The sequence below is a fragment of the Pinus tabuliformis genome, chromosome 2_2 (assembly GCF_031772625.1).
Source record: "Pinus tabuliformis cultivar Carrire ecotype Pingquan chromosome 2_2, CPIR1, whole genome shotgun sequence".
NCBI lineage: Eukaryota > Viridiplantae > Streptophyta > Pinopsida > Pinales > Pinaceae > Pinus > Pinus tabuliformis.
In genome coordinates this window covers 965,901,433-965,918,999 of record NC_142300.1, presented here as the reverse complement: position 1 = coordinate 965,918,999, position 17,567 = coordinate 965,901,433, and the positions used below count along the sequence as shown (strand labels likewise).

At 36.4% G+C, this 17,567-nt stretch overlaps 2 protein-coding genes and 2 pseudogenes across 3 annotated transcripts; all 4 read right to left on the bottom strand.

Annotated features, from left to right (window-relative positions):
- Positions 1 to 2,526: 2,526 nt before the first annotated feature.
- LOC149196443 (protein PMR5 pseudogene) lies at positions 2,527 to 2,871 on the bottom strand (annotated as a pseudogene).
- Positions 2,872 to 4,363: 1,492 nt separating this feature from the next.
- Positions 4,364 to 7,475, bottom strand: LOC149196442 (uncharacterized; annotated as a pseudogene). Its single transcript, XR_016254672.1, has 6 exons — positions 7,112 to 7,475; positions 6,506 to 6,769; positions 6,105 to 6,358; positions 5,862 to 6,073; positions 5,394 to 5,661; positions 4,364 to 4,926 (listed from the first exon to the last, which is right to left on the bottom strand). The product of XR_016254672.1 is annotated as an uncharacterized LOC149196442 (transcript).
- LOC149196441 (glucan endo-1,3-beta-glucosidase 2-like) lies at positions 7,145 to 11,309 on the bottom strand. Its single transcript, XM_089408285.1, has 7 exons — positions 11,114 to 11,309; positions 10,723 to 10,802; positions 9,744 to 10,388; positions 9,109 to 9,699; positions 8,204 to 8,231; positions 7,522 to 8,021; positions 7,145 to 7,385 (listed from the first exon to the last, which is right to left on the bottom strand). The coding sequence occupies exons 3-6, from the start codon at positions 10,312 to 10,314 to the stop codon at positions 7,844 to 7,846; spliced, it is 1,368 nt and encodes a 455-aa protein (XP_089264411.1). The 5' UTR covers positions 10,315 to 10,388; positions 10,723 to 10,802; positions 11,114 to 11,309; the 3' UTR covers positions 7,145 to 7,385; positions 7,522 to 7,843.
- A 3,075-nt stretch (positions 11,310 to 14,384) lies between these two features.
- On the bottom strand, positions 14,385 to 17,252 carry LOC149196440 (alcohol dehydrogenase-like). Its single transcript, XM_089405561.1, has 7 exons — positions 17,116 to 17,252; positions 16,051 to 16,133; positions 15,830 to 15,905; positions 15,666 to 15,727; positions 15,271 to 15,366; positions 14,972 to 15,133; positions 14,385 to 14,694 (listed from the first exon to the last, which is right to left on the bottom strand). Exons 2-7 carry the CDS (start codon positions 16,129 to 16,131, stop codon positions 14,578 to 14,580), a joined length of 594 nt encoding a protein of 197 aa, XP_089261687.1. The 5' UTR covers positions 16,132 to 16,133; positions 17,116 to 17,252; the 3' UTR covers positions 14,385 to 14,577.
- Between the last annotated feature and the right edge of the window lie 315 nt (positions 17,253 to 17,567).

Genomic DNA, 17,567 nt, shown 5'->3' with positions numbered 1-17,567 from the left:
ATAAAATATATAATAAAAAACAAAAAAATATAACCAAAAAAATCAATTCCAAACGACCTGATTAACACAAATTTACTACTACTCAATCAAAATGATAATAATAAAAAAATCAATTCCAAACGACCTGATTGGAACCCAAGTGAAAAGTAACCCCCACCAAATTTTGCATGGTCCAATGCAACGGTTGGGAAGACATATCAGCTGTAGGGAATAAGTTCGTTCTGAAGCAAAAAGGATTGATAAGAATTTACTACATATTTTATACATAATAAAAATTCAAAGTTCCATTATAATCTAGAAGTTAGGTTCATGATATAAGGTACCAGTACTCACTGTTTCTCAGTTTTTTCAAAATTTAAATCCAATCTTATTTTGAAAAATTATTTGGAATTCAGAATTTAGGTCATTTGAACTAGGAATAAGTTTTCTAAAAAACTCAAGTGAGATTTTTTGCAAATCGATTCCAAATATCAAAATTCTAAAAATCAAAATTGGTAATGAGACTTGCTTTATAAAGTTCTATAAAAAAAAAATAGTTTGAAATTTGTTAAAATATATTGAATAGCTTGAAAAACACTATAACACTTTGATTCTGCAAATTACATTCAAATTTACTATTCTAAAATTATTTTATCAAATTTCCAGCAAAATTAATAAAGAAAAACCTTCCCAATTAGTAAAAACTTCTCAAGTTTAAGATTCTGAAAATTCTTTATCAAATTTCAAGAAAAATTAACTATAAAAAATCAAAATTGAAATAGGATAACCTGTTGAGTATTGCTTTGGCAAGATCTTTATCGCACCGCTCTCAAGCGTACATAATCCTGCTATAGCAAGATATTTGCAAGTGAGACAGAGTGGAAGAGCTATGAAAGACAGGATGAGCTGAAGCTGCAACTCCAATCAGATCAGATTTGAAAAGACTAGAAACCAGATACAGATGGTTCTGATTTCATCATTCTGAAAAGAGAAACAGCTTTATAGGATTGGTAAGAGAAAAGAGAAACAGCTACAGCTCTGTCCTGGCTTTCCTGGCTCGCCTACCCTTAATGCTTTCTTTCTTTGTATGAAAAGTGGATCCATCCATCCATGCTTTATGCCAACTGAACCTCTCTGCACTAAATGCGCAGAAATCAAAACAGATGTAATTTGGGAAGTACGCTGTGATGCATGGGAAGTACTCAAAGAAAACGTCGCCAACTTATAAGTTAACATACAGTGCAACGCTGAGATGCGCCCGCAAATTATGTTTCTAGAGGTTTTTCAAGTATTTTTTTAGGTTTTTTTTAATTAATGGATAAAGGTGTTTTAGCATTATAAATTTAATTCGTAAATTTCAAGTTCTAAATTTTTTTAAATTATTATATTGGTTAGTTATTTAAAAATAAATTTTAAATAATAAAATAAATATGTTTTTGTTTAAGGTATAAAATAGTGTTTTAGATGGGAATTAGTAATTTCTATAGATCTATGTAACAGGTTGAAAAACTTATACTTTAGTGTAGAACTAAGATATGGTTATCGTGAGACCATCTAAATTTTGGTGGTTATTTTAAATTTCAATAAAATATTTATATCACAAGATTTAAATTTCATAAATAAAATGATAAATTATTAAAACTAGCAATTGTCCCAAAAGGTACAAAGAGAGGCCGATAGGATTATTTAATTGGAATTTTTGAATTTTTCTAGAAGAGTTAATTGGTTTGTGGAAAACCTTGTTTTCTCAGACTGGATCATTGTGCAATTACTTTTCTTTAGATGTTTTATTTATATCTATATTACAAGGAACACATTGAATGTCTTATTTCATTTCTGCTATCCTTACTAATATCCTTTCCGTGCTTTTCTTGATCAATTTGATGAAATATTCCATTATCCTTTGGTCAATCCTAGAAAAATACCAGAGTACTTTATTCAAATTCATAGCACCAATATGCCTGATTCTATATATAAACCTAGCCCAGAGGAACAGAGTCGTCCATAGTCTCAAGTAGTAGAAGAAACTACAAATTTGCCAAACCTAGAATCTCCCTACAAAACTCTTATTCCTAAACAGAAAACCAGACTTAACCAAAATCTACACAAAAAAATGTTAACCAAACACATTCAAATGTGTGAGCATGTAAAGTCAACGCAACAACTAAGGTAAAAATTTTGCAAAACAACCCAATCAAAACGTTGATAGTCATCATACACCCATACTGTAACGAATACAAGTGAATAACAACTCATTCCAGAAATCTTCAATCTAGAGCAACCGAACAAGTAAATTTTTGTTTCCATCATAACCCAATACAGGAATAAACATAATTTTGTGATTTTTTTCTTTCACGTTTTACTGAAATAAGTTCAAATCAATGTTTGCGATGACCAAGAAAGCTCAAGCCAGACTTGGATGGGCCCTGTGGATGGGTTTGCAATGCGAGATATGTTTACTGCTCCAGCGAGTCAAGGCAGAGGATTTCCTCCTTATGGCCAACCAAGTCCCAGATTTGGCCCAGCTTCAGGGATCAATAAGAATTATCAATTCCCTATACCCTTGGAAAGCAAAGTGACATACAGAAGCTCGTTCCATGTATCAAGGACGCCTGGTAAACACCAATGGCTACAATGTGCAAACTGCTCAGGATGCTGCTTCTCATCACTAGTAACGGTACTACTGTAAATTGAAGGGTGACCATCTTTGCGAAATTGGGATAGTCCTGTGATATCCAACAGAGTAACAGGAAAAATCATAGTCCATATAACTTCCTTCACTATGGGCACCTGAGGAATCATTGGAGGCGAGTATCCTTCAAATTGCACTGCTTCAGTCTGACCATAGCATTTCTGCCCGTTCTTCTGATTCCAATAAATTGGGCTGCACATTTACATCAATTTTATGAGGAAAACCATTTCGTATACCTAAAATAAGAGCCATAGCTACTTGAATAGATTTTATGAATATCTTGGAATTTGATATATCATAAGAACAGTTATATTTTTTTAAAGCTTAAACTTCCAATTCCAAAATATTCATGAAAACTGCAATCCACATCAAAATGCCCTATAATATATACAATGTGTGTTTGTATAACACCTCTTTGCAAATCACTGGCTATTATTTTCTTAGTTAGGAATATCTTGTTGAAATTTGGGGAGTATAAAATTCCACAGTTGATCCTTAGAAACTTACGAAATAGAAACTCAGGAATATTCGCTGAAATTACAAGATTGGGGTTTGTTTTGAGAGTAAAGCTCAGAGGAATACTGTAATTGTAATTGCTCTGTTTCACACGATGCAACATAAAACAATGGAACGGATCCCCTGAATAATTTGGAGAGGAATATTTGCTCAGAGGAAATAGAACTGTAACTGTAACTGAAGCAACATAAAACAATGAAACGGATCGAGCGAATAATTTTGATTCAATGAGATTATAACGGTTGAAATGAATTAAGAAGAAACTGTAGAGCCGAGGAAACCAGAAGGAAAATGGAATAATAAAACTGAGATGAATGGACTGGGTTTTGCTTTGAGAGCAGCGCAGAGGAAATATAGTTGTAATGGAGGTTTCTCTAATTCAACTATTTTAATTCAAGAAACATAAAATTAGTATCATTCATGATGAAAGAAACCTACCAGTAGTTGGGTTAAAGAAAACTACATAGAAAGAACAGAGCAAGGTTAAAGATCGAAAACTACATAGAAATAACAGAGCCAGAATTAATGCCAACCGAGAACAGAGCCAAAAGATCAAAATAAAACTAAAGATTAAAAGGAATTAATGGGATTGCGAGCGGACTAAGAAGAGAGAAAAAAGATTGAAGTACATACTTAAGCGATTAATGAGATCCAGAGAGAATTTAAAAGCATTATCATTAGGCTACGAAGGCCACGAAAAAGGAATTCTCTTCGAACATTTTTACAGGTGCCAAAAATATTTCAACATAAATATGCTACGAAGGCCACGAAAAAGGAATTCTCTTCGAACATTTTACAGGTACCATGGCAAATAATTTTATAAGTCTATCAAAATTAAAATTAATTTAATCGTATCTTTAAAAAAATTCCAGAACTTCAAAAGGCACTCTGTCAACCAATTTCATCAGTACTAATGTCAAATAATTCAAGAAACATATTAAAATTAAACTTAATTTAACCGCACATTCACAAAACCTTAGAAAACAACAACCCACAGTCTAATCATATCTCATTTGTCAAGCAATTTCATCAGTACTAATGTCAAATAATCGAAGAAACATATTAAACTTAAACTTAATTTAACCCCACATTCACAAAACCTTAGAAAACAATAACCCACAGTCTAATCATACTTCAAGAGCAAAAGCATTTGACCATGTAATTTTCGCTATCATATAAGATTAAGCATTTGACCATGTCATTTAATTTCATGAAAAGAGTAATGGAAAGTGAAGCAGATATGGCTGCAATGGAAAGTACATAAAGCTGCAACAAATCATTTGTACATGCTCTGCAACAACTGCCCGTGAAAAGGGGTATTGGAGAAAATTTCAGAGATGCAAAGCACTAAGTTTAATATCCATATATTGCAAAAAAGAAAACCACTTGGTCCTAAATGGAGTAACTGAGATACAGGTCTAATTAACCTTGTTTTAACATTGCTCTCCCAACAAAAAACACTTCAAAATACGATCAGGAATGCCTTCCATTAGGTTGAATAAGTGACCAACCCCAGGAAGCTCATGATAGTGGATCCAAGAAAGCTTTTCACCAATGTAACGCTGCAAAGTCACCGGCACTAATGCATCCTCATCCCCTTGCCATATATGAACTGAAACATCATTGTTAGGAAATGGGTTATTGAGTTCCAAAGGATCAAAATCCCACTTGCCAAACATGACCATCAGATCTCGATGTAGAGACTCAAACAATCCTTGCTGCAATGCTGCCTTCAAACGCTGCAGAGGCAAATGAATCAGTAAATAAGGAGAAAACAAATCTTGGATCCAGAATCAGGCATAGTACCAGTATCTTGTTAATTTGGAATTCTTTGTCTAATCTTAGCATTGGTTTATTGAGAAAGAGAAAAGTCAATCAACCTCAAGCAAATTCCACAATTCAATTTCGTTAAGAACAGCATAGCATTCTGACTTGACTTTTGAAAATGGTTTTTTCTAGGAAAAGGAGAGATCAAGGTCTGAGATGGAAACCAAAGTCAGTCAACCTCAAGCAAATTTCGAAATTCAATTTAGTTGAAAAACATAGCATTCTGACTTGCCATTTGAAAATGGTCGTTTCTAGGAAAAGCAGAGGTCAAGGTCTGAGTTGCAAACCACGTAAAATAACATAAATAGACAAGAAATTATAATTCACTTTCCAAAAAGAAGTGAGAGGTATAAGGCCTAGATCAAGGAAAAATAAATACTTCAGCAGATCTTCCACTTGCAGCTAATTTGCGGCCTAGCTCGCGGACATGCCTGTTCAGAGGTTTCCATGTCCCTTGAATAACGCTTGAAGAAGGAAACCATTTTTGGGTATTCCACCAATAAGTCAGCCAAGGGGTATAATAAGCAACACGAAGTGCCCATTGATCCTATCGGGCTTGCTGATAATAAGCTTCTTTAGATAAATTAACTGGGAAACCAGGCCACCTGTAGTTTATTACAGGTGCTAAGAGTGCAGCACCCGCTAACCTGTGTTACCATCATTCATATTTCAATGTTATTAAAGTGCAGAATCCCAAAATTTCTTAGAAAAGGATCTAACACAACCGTTGTGTTTCTTAACTATAGTCACAGAGACTGCAAAGTTCTCTGTGTGCACCCTATTTAGTATTATATCAACTAATATCATAGACAATAGATGCAAAGTTGGGAAAAAAAAAGATGAGAACCTGTGTGGTATATATTTGAGGGATCCCCATATCGCGTATCCCCCAAGGGAGAAGCTCATCACATAAAATTTGGGACCAAGATCAAGTTGGTCTGCAAGCTGTTCAATATCTAAAGCCGCACTTCTTACAGATCGCTTAGGATGAGGATCGCTTTCTCCGTACCCAGGCCTGTCGAAGGTTACAATGTACACTCCCAGCTCTTTCACAATTTCCTGCAAAACCTGAATGCCATTCTGCAATTACCTCAGAAGCTGGAAAGGTATCATTTCTGGATCCTGTAAAACCATGTGCCATAATGATCTTATACTTTGCTCTCTCTCTGGGAACTCCACTTTCCCTGTAGGCCAAATGTCTTCCATCTTGAAGCCGAATACGAGGGGCAATAACTGGAGGGCCATTCAGAGATCCACAGATAGCAGAAGGGGGCGGCTGGATGGACTTGGATGCCCATGCAAGGAACCCCACCATTAAAACAATGGCTAATTTTCTCAATATACCTGAAATGCTATGTTGTTACCTTCGCTTAACACTTTGAGTATTTGAGTATGTTAGCTCATAAAATAGGGAAGGCATTCAAAACTACAACAAAATTGCCATTAATGATCAGAAAGAGCAGAAAACAATTTTAGGTTAAACTAACTTACCTCCACTCAATGCATCAGATCTTTTGTCCGACTTGCCCTTTCTGGTATGGGCTCGGGCAGCTGCAGCCGAAACTTTTCGGTTCCCAGCAGCCATATTCTATAAAATATACTATGCCTCCCAGAAAACTAAAATAAAGAGAAAGAAAAGGCGCTTATCTCGGCAGCCTTCCAATAAAATCGACCACACCAAGAGGGCTCAATGCATATGGAAAATACCCAAATGCAAAAACAGGGCATTCACTATGCTTCCTGCCAGGATTTTCCCTGCCAATAAATTCAACAGCTGAGATCCTCCTCAATTTCTTTATCCTTAAACAAAATTCTAATCCTTTATCCTTAAACAAAATTCTATGCATGCTCCTATCTAAGGATAGAATTCCCCCCGGTTAGGCCAAAATGTGAATCAACTCTACTGTACATGTTAAAATCCAAACACCAAGAAGCAAATCAGAGAAATCTAGGCAAGCCCAATTCAGAAAAACCCAAAAATGTCACATGCAATATCATGCAAAAGCCCCTTTTTCTGGTTTATGAATGTCCAATAGCAATTATCACAAAACTTACCTACAGAAACGAATCTCCAATTGCAATTATCACAACACTTACCTCCATCTCGGTTCTGGGTTCAGGCATGCAATATGATGAAGTTGGAGCTATAAATGAGGTTGAAACAGAGCAGAATCCCATCGCATATAGCTTTTCCAAGAACATAACGCCAACATATGGGTTGCACGTCAGATCTGCAAAATGTTCTCACAACCAATCGTTTCTTCAACTTTAGACGCCACCAAACCTCGGTTTGTGTCGAGTGCGTCACCTTATTTTGAACAAAGTAGGGCTTGTTGACTGGGTGTGGTTGTTGGAGCTCGGCCTCTGCTGCCTATCATGTAAACCAGAGCTTTCAAAAATGTAGAACCTTATTATTATATTTGATTAGTTGCCTATAAATAATGTAAAGCAGAACTTTCAAGAATGTAGAACCTTTCTATTATATTTTGATGAGTTGGGTCACCCACCCCTGACATCACTTTCAATGATATCACTGGAGTGTTTGGTGAGCGTCAGCCAAATCAAGGTAACCGAGAGTGGAAGTTAAAACCTTGAATCTGGACATTGGATGCCATAGAAATTGACTATCAAGAGCAAAGAAATGGACCAGGAAGATATAAATTGACTATCAAGAACAAAGAAATGGACCAGGAATATATATTGGGACAAATGGGATCGAACTCTGGAGAGTTTTTCCTGTACATCCTCTAGCTCTCTGTCTACACTAGCTATTCCAACTAAAACATCTTGATGTTTCTCCTCGATTCACCCAATAGAGATCGATATCATCTAAAGCTGTTTTGCGACCATCATAGATACAATCAAAGAAAACAAAGCAAAGAAAACAGGAACACAGAAGAATATGGATGTTGCATCACCATTATTGCCCGATGTTGGTGGAATACTAGTACCACCCAAGCCACCAGATGCAGGTATGCTTGTATTAAGAAGTGATGAACTGCTACTGCTGCAAGTAATTTGGAAAAATCAGAATGCTACAAAACTATAAGCTGAGATATAACATAAAATATATCAAAAATCCAGTAAATCTTGATTCTCAATTCTGTATGAAAACTTGAAAAAGTACTTATTGTAGAACAGAAAAATGAACAAAAGATAGGAGGAGGAATGCGGTTCCTTAGTATATACCTTTGTGGAAATGTGCATGTCCCAGTACCTGTCATCACAAAATCCGTAAAGGAAGATTTGCATGAGTGCAATGCATTCTCCAGTCTCACACAATTTCAAGCCTCAATTTGTATATCATGTTAACCCATGAAGGGAAGATTTTCGAAAATGTATAATGTCAAGCATATTAATCACAGTCAAATATCTTGAATCTAGCAGAACCAAAACGGTGCACAAAAAACAAAAACGTCTTTTATATTCATATAAACTGGAACAGTAAAATTTGCAGAAGACAGAGTGGGTATAAAGGACACTTAGTATGCATACCCTTAGCTTCTCATAACAAAATCAATAAAGAAAAAAATAATATGCAATATATCCAGGCATAAATGAAAGTTATGTTGCATGCAGAAGAGCAGATTGCCTACAAATATAACTCTCTCTTAATACATCACACAGTTCCATCATTAAACCAAAAGGAAATATCCTGAACAATACAAGTTATCCATAACGAGTGTTTACATTTGAAGGTTGCATGCAGTTTCAAGGCAGACAACAGGCAGGAAATGGGTCTATAATCATGTCACTTACTTATCATGGTGGAACCTACAATGGGAAAATGTATATCAGCGGAGGATGTTTTTGCATTCAGATGAGCTCAACCAGGCATGGAAGTGGGTAGATGAATCATAAGCATGCAACTCAACTATCATCTAACACAATGTAAAGATGAGACTCAGCGGAAGGTATCCAAGAAGTTGACGCAGTGAAACAAAACAAGCAGACAACAAACTATGTAAAAGTGGATAAAACGTTTATCGTCACCACAGGACCATAGGAATCCATATAAACTGAGATTCGAGAAATACAATGAAAAGAAAAACAGGGGGCAAAAAACAAACTTCGCATAAGGGCATATAGCTTACTTGGATCTTGAGTAGTCACAATTGCATTGCCAGCAAAGTCACAAGTACCAGGGGCCATGCCATTCTTCTTGTAGTAGCTGTCAAAAGCATAGCAAGCATGAAAAAAAACAGTATCTGGGTTATAGCACGTGCCACTTTGTTGAATTGCTGTACAGTCTGCACCTCCAAGCCCGCAAGCATAGTCCAGAGCAACCTGCAAGCTTGAATCAGGGGTACCAGGCTTTGCTACACACCAACTTTGGCTTGAGCTGGTTGTCGGTGTTGTTGTGGTAGATGTTGAGGGAGGGGTGTAAGGGGTAACTGTTGGGGTGGTAGGGGTTGTTGGTGTGATTGTTGTTGGAGGAGGAGTTATTCCTATTGGTGTTGTGGGTGTGTTCCTGGTAGAGTTAGCTTTATTGTCCAAAAGCTCCCTAGAGTTTGAGCGGAACAGTTCTTCCCCTTCTCTGCTCAACTCCTTCAGCATAGAAACGTCCAAAGAACTCATTTTCACTATTATTGTCCATATCCGAGCCCTATTCATGCTTTGGGCAAGAACTTGATCCCTGAGATTTTTAGTCATTAAAAAGGTCTTCATTGTTTCGGAAAGCAGACCTTGATCATTAATAACTATGGGATCATTGTTTCGGAAAGCAGACCTTGATCATTAATAACTATGGGAATATCAGGATAGTGAAGAAATGCCATAGCATTTCTGGCAGCAACGACTACAGAGTTAATGAGGTCTTCTTCACTATGTGCAAAATCTCTGTTAAAGTCAGTGTTCAGTATCAGAAAAGAACCTGTCTTTGAGACAAACGCCAGCAGAGGGTGAAGAACCCACCTCAAATCCTTGGTGGAAGAGGATGGAGGCACACTAGATGCATCTTGAATCAAAGTGGATGAAAGTGTGGTTGTGACCTTGATACGCTTATCTAGATTTGCATCCACAAGAGCAGAATAAATGGCTTTCATAGTAGATACCAATGTCGATACTGCTTCTTCTGATATCCCTTGATGGTTAACAATGATACTGGTTATGAGGGTATCAGGCATGAAACCCATGACGTTTTTCTTCAGCCATAATGCTGCTCGTGACTTCGATTTTCCAATGTCCTTCGTTTGCTCATACTTCATACTCACAGCCACCTCAATCCCTGTCCCAGAAAAAGCTTCCAAAACAATGGGATTGGCAACCAAGAGCCTAACATGGAGTAGATCATGTTTCATCAGCAGTTCTACAAGCTTCTTAGGAGATGGCAGGGTACTGTCCTTTGAATCATATGACACTCCAATTGATGTTCCTGACAACACATAAATAATATTATAGATCAAACCATAAGCTCAAAGGAACACAGAACTGTCAAACGTTTCTAAACAATGCCTATCATCAGCTCCTACATGCTCGCTAACTGTAACACAGTTCTGGAAGATTGTGCATCGGATACCAAGACCACATTTTCCCATAGGACTGCAGTTTGATTTATGAACTATTGGGCCAAAGGGTCACAGACTCAGAGCCATTCAAATTTTCCTTCGGCATTCACCATTAAACACAAATTCTTCATATTTTCCATAACAAAGGGAAGAAGACCAAAATATTCGAAATTCAACAGAAAAAAACCACCAATAACTTACATCTTATCAGCTTCCCACCCAGGCTGCCCCATTCTTGCTCTACAAACCGTCACCAGAGTAAGCTTAAAATAAATAAATCCCTGCAGTTATTTAGAACAGTAATAAGCGATTCTTGGAAAACCTAACAGAGAACAGTAATAAGTAAGGTTAAGCAGTCAATATTTCCACCATTTAAGCTCAGAATATAGCCCAAATTTGTCGAAATAAAGCACGAATTCGGCCAAATTCGTCGAAAGAAAGCTCAAACTCAAGCAGAATCCTCGAACGAAAGACCGAATCCGGCCAAATTCGCCACAAAAACGTCAATTTGCTAAAAGAAAAGGTGCAACCGCTGAAATTTAGTCAACAAAAAGAATCGAATGCACTAAAGTCTCGCAAGAGAAGAACATACCGCAATATTTCAGCTCACTGTGTCAAATTAGCGTAGAGGCTGAACCATAAAACGAATTGAAGGGGTCAAATTTAACACAATTTCGGAACCGCCATCGTTATGGAGAAAGGCGTTGGCATACAGTTTTACAGTTGAGGTTTTGCGAGACCCGGGCAATAGAACTCGCGCCAGCTGCAAAGATTGTCGGTTGAGACCATGCCAAATAATTGAAGGAGACGCTGAATGCCCGCTGAAAAATATTAAAAAGAGACTTAATACGAAAACTGTTTGTCCGCTGAATGTGGGCGACACGTGTCAACTGTAGGGACAAAGGGACGACGAAAGTCTCTTTCAAAGGAAGGCCTATCGGCCTAATTAAAAATTATTGACTAATAATTATATTATATTTTATTTTGGAATGTGATGCATTCAAAGATATCAGAAAAAGTTATGAGAATATGTTAGCATCAGTTTCTTGGCAACCTTTTTTTTAGCCAGAGGATGTAGGAAGCAATTGTCCCAAAAGGTACAAAGAGAGGCCGATAGGATTAGTGAAAGGAAGAAAGTTCTATAGATAGTCAAGCATATATAAAGGTATGTAGTGACGAAGGCAATAACCACGTTGACGATCCTGTACCAGTACATTTGATATTAGAAGAACAGAACCAAAACCAAACCATTCATATTAATATAGTAAGCTCAATAGGTTCAATAGATTATTGGCAGCACGGTTTTTTTCTAAATAAAAAGTAAATTACAATGTTGTACATGGTAAATGAAAAGTGGAGAAATTTGTGATTTGCAAATGTTAAAACAAATCACTTACATTACTGGTTGACAGTAGAAGTAAAACATTAACATTATTAAAATTTTGAAACCGATTTTAAATTCATGTATTGTATTTTTCAAAGTATTTTGTTTTACATATCACTTACATTACTGGTTGACAGTAGAAGTAAAACATTAACATTATTAAAATTTTGAAACCGATTTTAAATTCATGTATTGTATTTTTCAAAGTATTTTGTTTTACATACTTAAGTCCTCAAATATAGTGGTTTTAGATTCCATTTTGGCAAACCCACCATTCAAAACACTATGTATTTCTCTGGCCCTCAAAGCAAGCTTTTAGCACTTATTAATCTATGCTCTGTCCAAGATACAATTCAAACTTTCATTTTCAAGCATTTTAAGAGGCAAAATAGTGCAAATATTTTAAATGTTCTATTTACTTGTCTGAATTTCTACAAATAAAATATATATCTTACATCCCCACCCCACCTTTAAGGGGTTTAATGGGGTTTAAAAAGAAGAAAGAGCGCTCTCAAAAAAATTAGAAACCTTTAATATAAGGTGAATTTTTAAAAATTTACATCAAGAATTTGATTCTGGAAATTTCTGCAATCCCTACACATCCTTACTTTAAAGGGCATTTTACAATTTGGCTTTCCAAAAATGGAAATAGTCTCAACCAAAATTTTCAGTTATACTTTAATCTGTGTTTTCAGTTATACTTTAATCTATGTCTCCAGATAACAACTCCCAATGATCGCCAGTTCACACAGAACATTGGTCACACACCAATTGCCCCCACATAACACTGCTTATGCATCACTCATTCGCAATAGGTTAACAGGTTTCTTTGATATCCAAGTCTAACAGTAGTTTTAGACCATCTTTGTGTTTTGCTAAAGGGGTTCAAGGTTTCTACAATTTCAAATTCAATTAAAATGATTTAAGTTTCTTGGAATTTTCTCTGGAGCAATCTTTGCTGCCCCAAAACTGTTTATACCCTTTTCCATAAGTAGGATACATACGCAGCGACATTTTTCACTCAAACCCTGAAAAAGAACAAGCCTTCAGGGAATTTCGTCTGGATCTTTTATCATTAATGTAAACAAAGAAACACAATCTATAAATTCCCACTGTTTTCTTGAAAAAGGAATCAGAAGAATTTACATTTTAAATGGCAAATATGAATACTTTCGAAATTGTGATGAGTTTCTTCTTCCGTATCTATCACATAAGTAGTTTTAGTGCCACCCCATTGTTGGCCACTCTTCGCCGCTACATCTGTAACCTGGAGACTTCGCCTACTTCAATCGCCCTGCACAGTTCAGATATCTCTTGCTACAGGATCTACGCATCAATTCTGCACTCAATGGCTCCACAATTATAGCCCCAAGCATAATTTGTCAGGGATTACCCTAGATTTGTCACGGTGACAATCTAGAAAGCAAATACTCAAAACTAATTGATTGAATATATCTCAGTCCCAGATGAAACATATAAAATTAACATTAATGGTAAAACTTAACAACATTTGAATCCTGCAAATACAGGCAGGGATTGCCTATAGTTACAGCCAAGAATAATGCCTTGTTCAGGATGATATACAATAGAAAAATTCATTATGGAATGAAACGGTTTCATTATGTCTCAAGGATCAAATATGTAGAAATTTTGCATTATGTAATGAAACGGCAGCATTTCATCTCAATGATCAAAGATCTCTTAATCAAAATAATGGTTTCCATTAAATGAATGTCATTACAAATTGCAGGAAGAATAGTTAGGAGCTCTTTAATGAAGAGCAGATCCCCATAATAATCACATGGTCCAGAGAGATATCCCGCAGGTATGTACAAGTAGTTGAGAGTATAAATGAACAGAACATATGTACAGGTAGTCTAATATAATCCAAGAAGATAATCTCTCATTCTTCACTGTTCTCATTACTAGTGAATCTGAAAACACCCTCAACCCCCAAATCTATAGAAAAATGACTCACACAGATAGATATCTTTGTGACCAGTCTTATCATCACCCAACCCAAAAATCTATAGTTTTAAAAATTTTAATTACTCCAATCTTTGGAATCTTTGCTGACCAATTTCTTTAAAGAAAGACTCACTTGACAAAAACCCTTTTGACTAATGATTACTCTTTATCTAAAATCAATAAAGCTTTCCAATCAAATTACCACTCTTAAATCTTCGAATTCTAAATATTTTATATGCTTTCATCAAACTAAAATTCTTATATCTCTGAGCCATCATTCTTATAACATCATTCAAATAGTATACTGTAATGTTAAACAAAAAAGACCACCACCATCCATCTTGTCATATCAAATAATTTAATATAACACAAATTTAAAATAACTAAAAGAAATTTATATAAACTAAAAATAAATCCTTTATAAAAGTTAATAAATCCCCAGTTACACGTGCAGGAAATTCCACCAAAATCCAGCATTCATATTTTACAAATTTTATAGCAGCCAGCCACATTTAAAATAATTCCATATTTAAACGAAGTGTCCTAATCTACGAGAACAAAACTTTATCCAATAGATAACCATTAACACTTTCCAATGTATCAGAATTTTCACTAATTCTAAGCTCAAAATTTATGGCTTCCTTTCCAATGTATCAGACTTTTCACTATTCTAAGGTCAAAATTCATGGCTTCCTCTTGAACATTTACTCAGTCACCTTAATCACAGTTCTCAAACCCTCTCCTTTAATCATGTAATCAAATGCCTTGTTGATCTCCGCAAAAGAAACCTCATATGTAATAAATTTATCCAGTTCAAGCGTCTGCAAGAAACAAGTAATGACCAATTACAAACCTATTTGCCGCAACAAGCAATAATCAATTAAAAACCTAATTGCATCATACCCAGTTCAAGCTTCTCCAAAAATCCAACAAGATCTACTAAAACCCTAAATTACATCTAGGAAGCAGAGTCTGGTGCTGTCATTTACATTGATAGACCAACAAACATCTATTGATGACCATGGTTTGACAGTATTTCTAGCAAGAAAATCTAAGCAAACAAATAAATGCATCATTGAATAGTAATTGAATTCTTACCTTATTCAAATACATCTCTACAAGGCCTGGCAAATCTGAACGAGGTTTATAGTTTCCAAAGAAGGTTCCTTTCAACGTCCTTTCGTTCAGAAAATTCACAGGACTCGTTGCAAACACTGCCTCTGAATGAGGGACACCCACTAACACGGATACACCCCAACCCTGAAAAAACAAAAATATGATATTAAATTACCTTTCATATGCATGGCAGGTGTTTGCTAAGAAAAGAAGCAATCAGCTCTTAGATATCTTTTGAATGAATATATTCTTTTAGACAAAAGGGAACTCAAAGTAAATACATCATGGCAGGCTTCAAAGGCCTGAATCATCGCCTTAATGTTTCCTGTGCATTCGATACTGCAGTCAACTCCTCCATCAGTTATTTCTGCAATTACCTATAAAATATTGAACGAGATATGTGTATATCAGTAAAACCAATAACGATGGGAGATATTAACTCTGAATTGATTAAATCTTTTTCTGACAACTTTTTGTTAGTAAAAGAGTTCAGAAATTATTGGATAAATACATTATGAATTAATTTATAGGTTTGCTTATAAAAGGAATTTGATAAATCTACGTAGGCATAATAATTCTAGCAAGGAAATTTACTTTATGCACATAAAGCATTAGCACAGAGCACCAAGTTTCTCAAGATGCAACAATATCCAGTAATGTAGGCAGCTCAACATACCTCTTGAATGGGCTTGTCGTAGTCTTTAGGGTTTAAAAATTCTGTTACGCCAAATGGTTTCGCTGAGATTACAAAAAGTATTCAAACAGCGAATTAGAAAGGCAATTCTAGAGTCGACATATATACACAGATTATCCGATATGGAAATGGGCAAAATAAGCAACCTGGTTCATATCTGTCATTGCTTAAATCTATGCCAATTATTCGAGAAGCTCCTGCAATTCTTGCCCCTTCAGCAGCCTGTGTAGTCAAATCCAGATCAGAAGATTAACAGAGATTAAACAGTACGCTGATAATATTGGTCCTTAGAAGGAAAGTTTGCAGATTGTAGAACTACAGTATATACTAAGAATCACACACAGGAACATAAAGTGAGAACACTTACAGCAAGCCCAACACTCCCAAGGCCAAATATTGCTACTGTCGAACCCTTCTTGGGTTTGCCTACATTCAAAGTAGCACCCATCCCTGATTCCACAAAAGAAATGAATTTTAAACAATAATTCTGATCAATAAAACATTATATGGATAATTTTATGAACAGTCCAGCCAACAAAACATCCCCAGCATTGAATTAACGACTTTGTAAAACATTTTAAAATGTCAACTGGGTCAAGTATTTCATAAATTCATTCCCCTTGAATCTTCCATAATCAAATTACCCACTTTATAAAAAAAGTGTCATCCGAGTAACATTCAATTTTTAGTGGAGCATCCAAGAGCAAACCCAGAACTTGGAGGGGCAGGTGATTGTTTATAAGCATGGCTGCAGTGCAAGAGCAACCCAGACCTTGGAGGGGCAGGGGAGTGTTTCTGAGCATGGTCACAGTCCAAAAGAAACCCAGACCTTGGAGTGGCAGGGAAGCGTTTATGAGCATGGTCACATTCCAAGGATGTCAAGTTTTTGGATACCAAATGTAACAATCAACCAGAAAAAGAGAACATCCAAGGGTAAGCCATCCCTTGCACAAGCAAGCTAAGGGGAGTGGCGGACGCAGTGCTTAGATATGACCATGGTCGTATTGGAGGAATTTTGAGCCAAGTTTTTGGGCATCAAACAGAGAAGTAGGCTTGGCATTTGGCCGTAGAAGAGTAAAGGACAGAAAAAGCTTATTATAAACCATATGAATGGGGAAAGCTAGATGGTTATTAGAGACCATATCTATCCGAAAACCCCGCACAGAAATTGTGAATATGGCAAACATGGTCTCTTGAAAAATAAAAACTATCCAACTTATTAGGGGCAAGGTGAATCTCGATAATAAGAGGTACGGACATCTGCAGTGATCAGCCTAGTATCTCAATCTCAAGGGATTTGATATTTTTGGTTCAGATGTGATCTAGACAAAGGCATAATAAAATAAATAGCAGGCATTTGTGAAGGAAGCAAAATAGACTGTGAAGAGGAAACAAAATATACTGTGAAGCTTTAGTTGAGGCTAGCTAGTACCCAGAGGCGATATGCCGTTGCTTTAACGTATTCCGAAAAGAGAACAGTGGGGTGCTGCAACAGTTGTGTATTTGAAAGCCATGGAGGTCATCCATCCATGAAGCTGCAGCTGTCAAACGAAGCGCAAGAGCCACCTGGAAACTATAGCTTTCTTCGGCCTGTGAAGCCCAATTCTGAGCGGCTGGAGGCTTGATCTGCTGTCTGCGTGCGTCCAACCAGTCTCTCATAGACCGCATTGGAGACGGCAGAATGGCTGCCAGTGGAAAATGTCGGCGGAACCAGCTATTATTTCTCTGTAATCCGCCCGTTGATTGCGAAAACCCTAATCCTGGCCCAACCCTTCTACGTTTGTAGCCATTGCTCCCATCGAATCCCCGCTGGCGAGCCCTGTTATCGGCAAATTCTTGTCTGTAAAATGACTTTGGTGCTGTATCTATATGTAATTTTTGCCC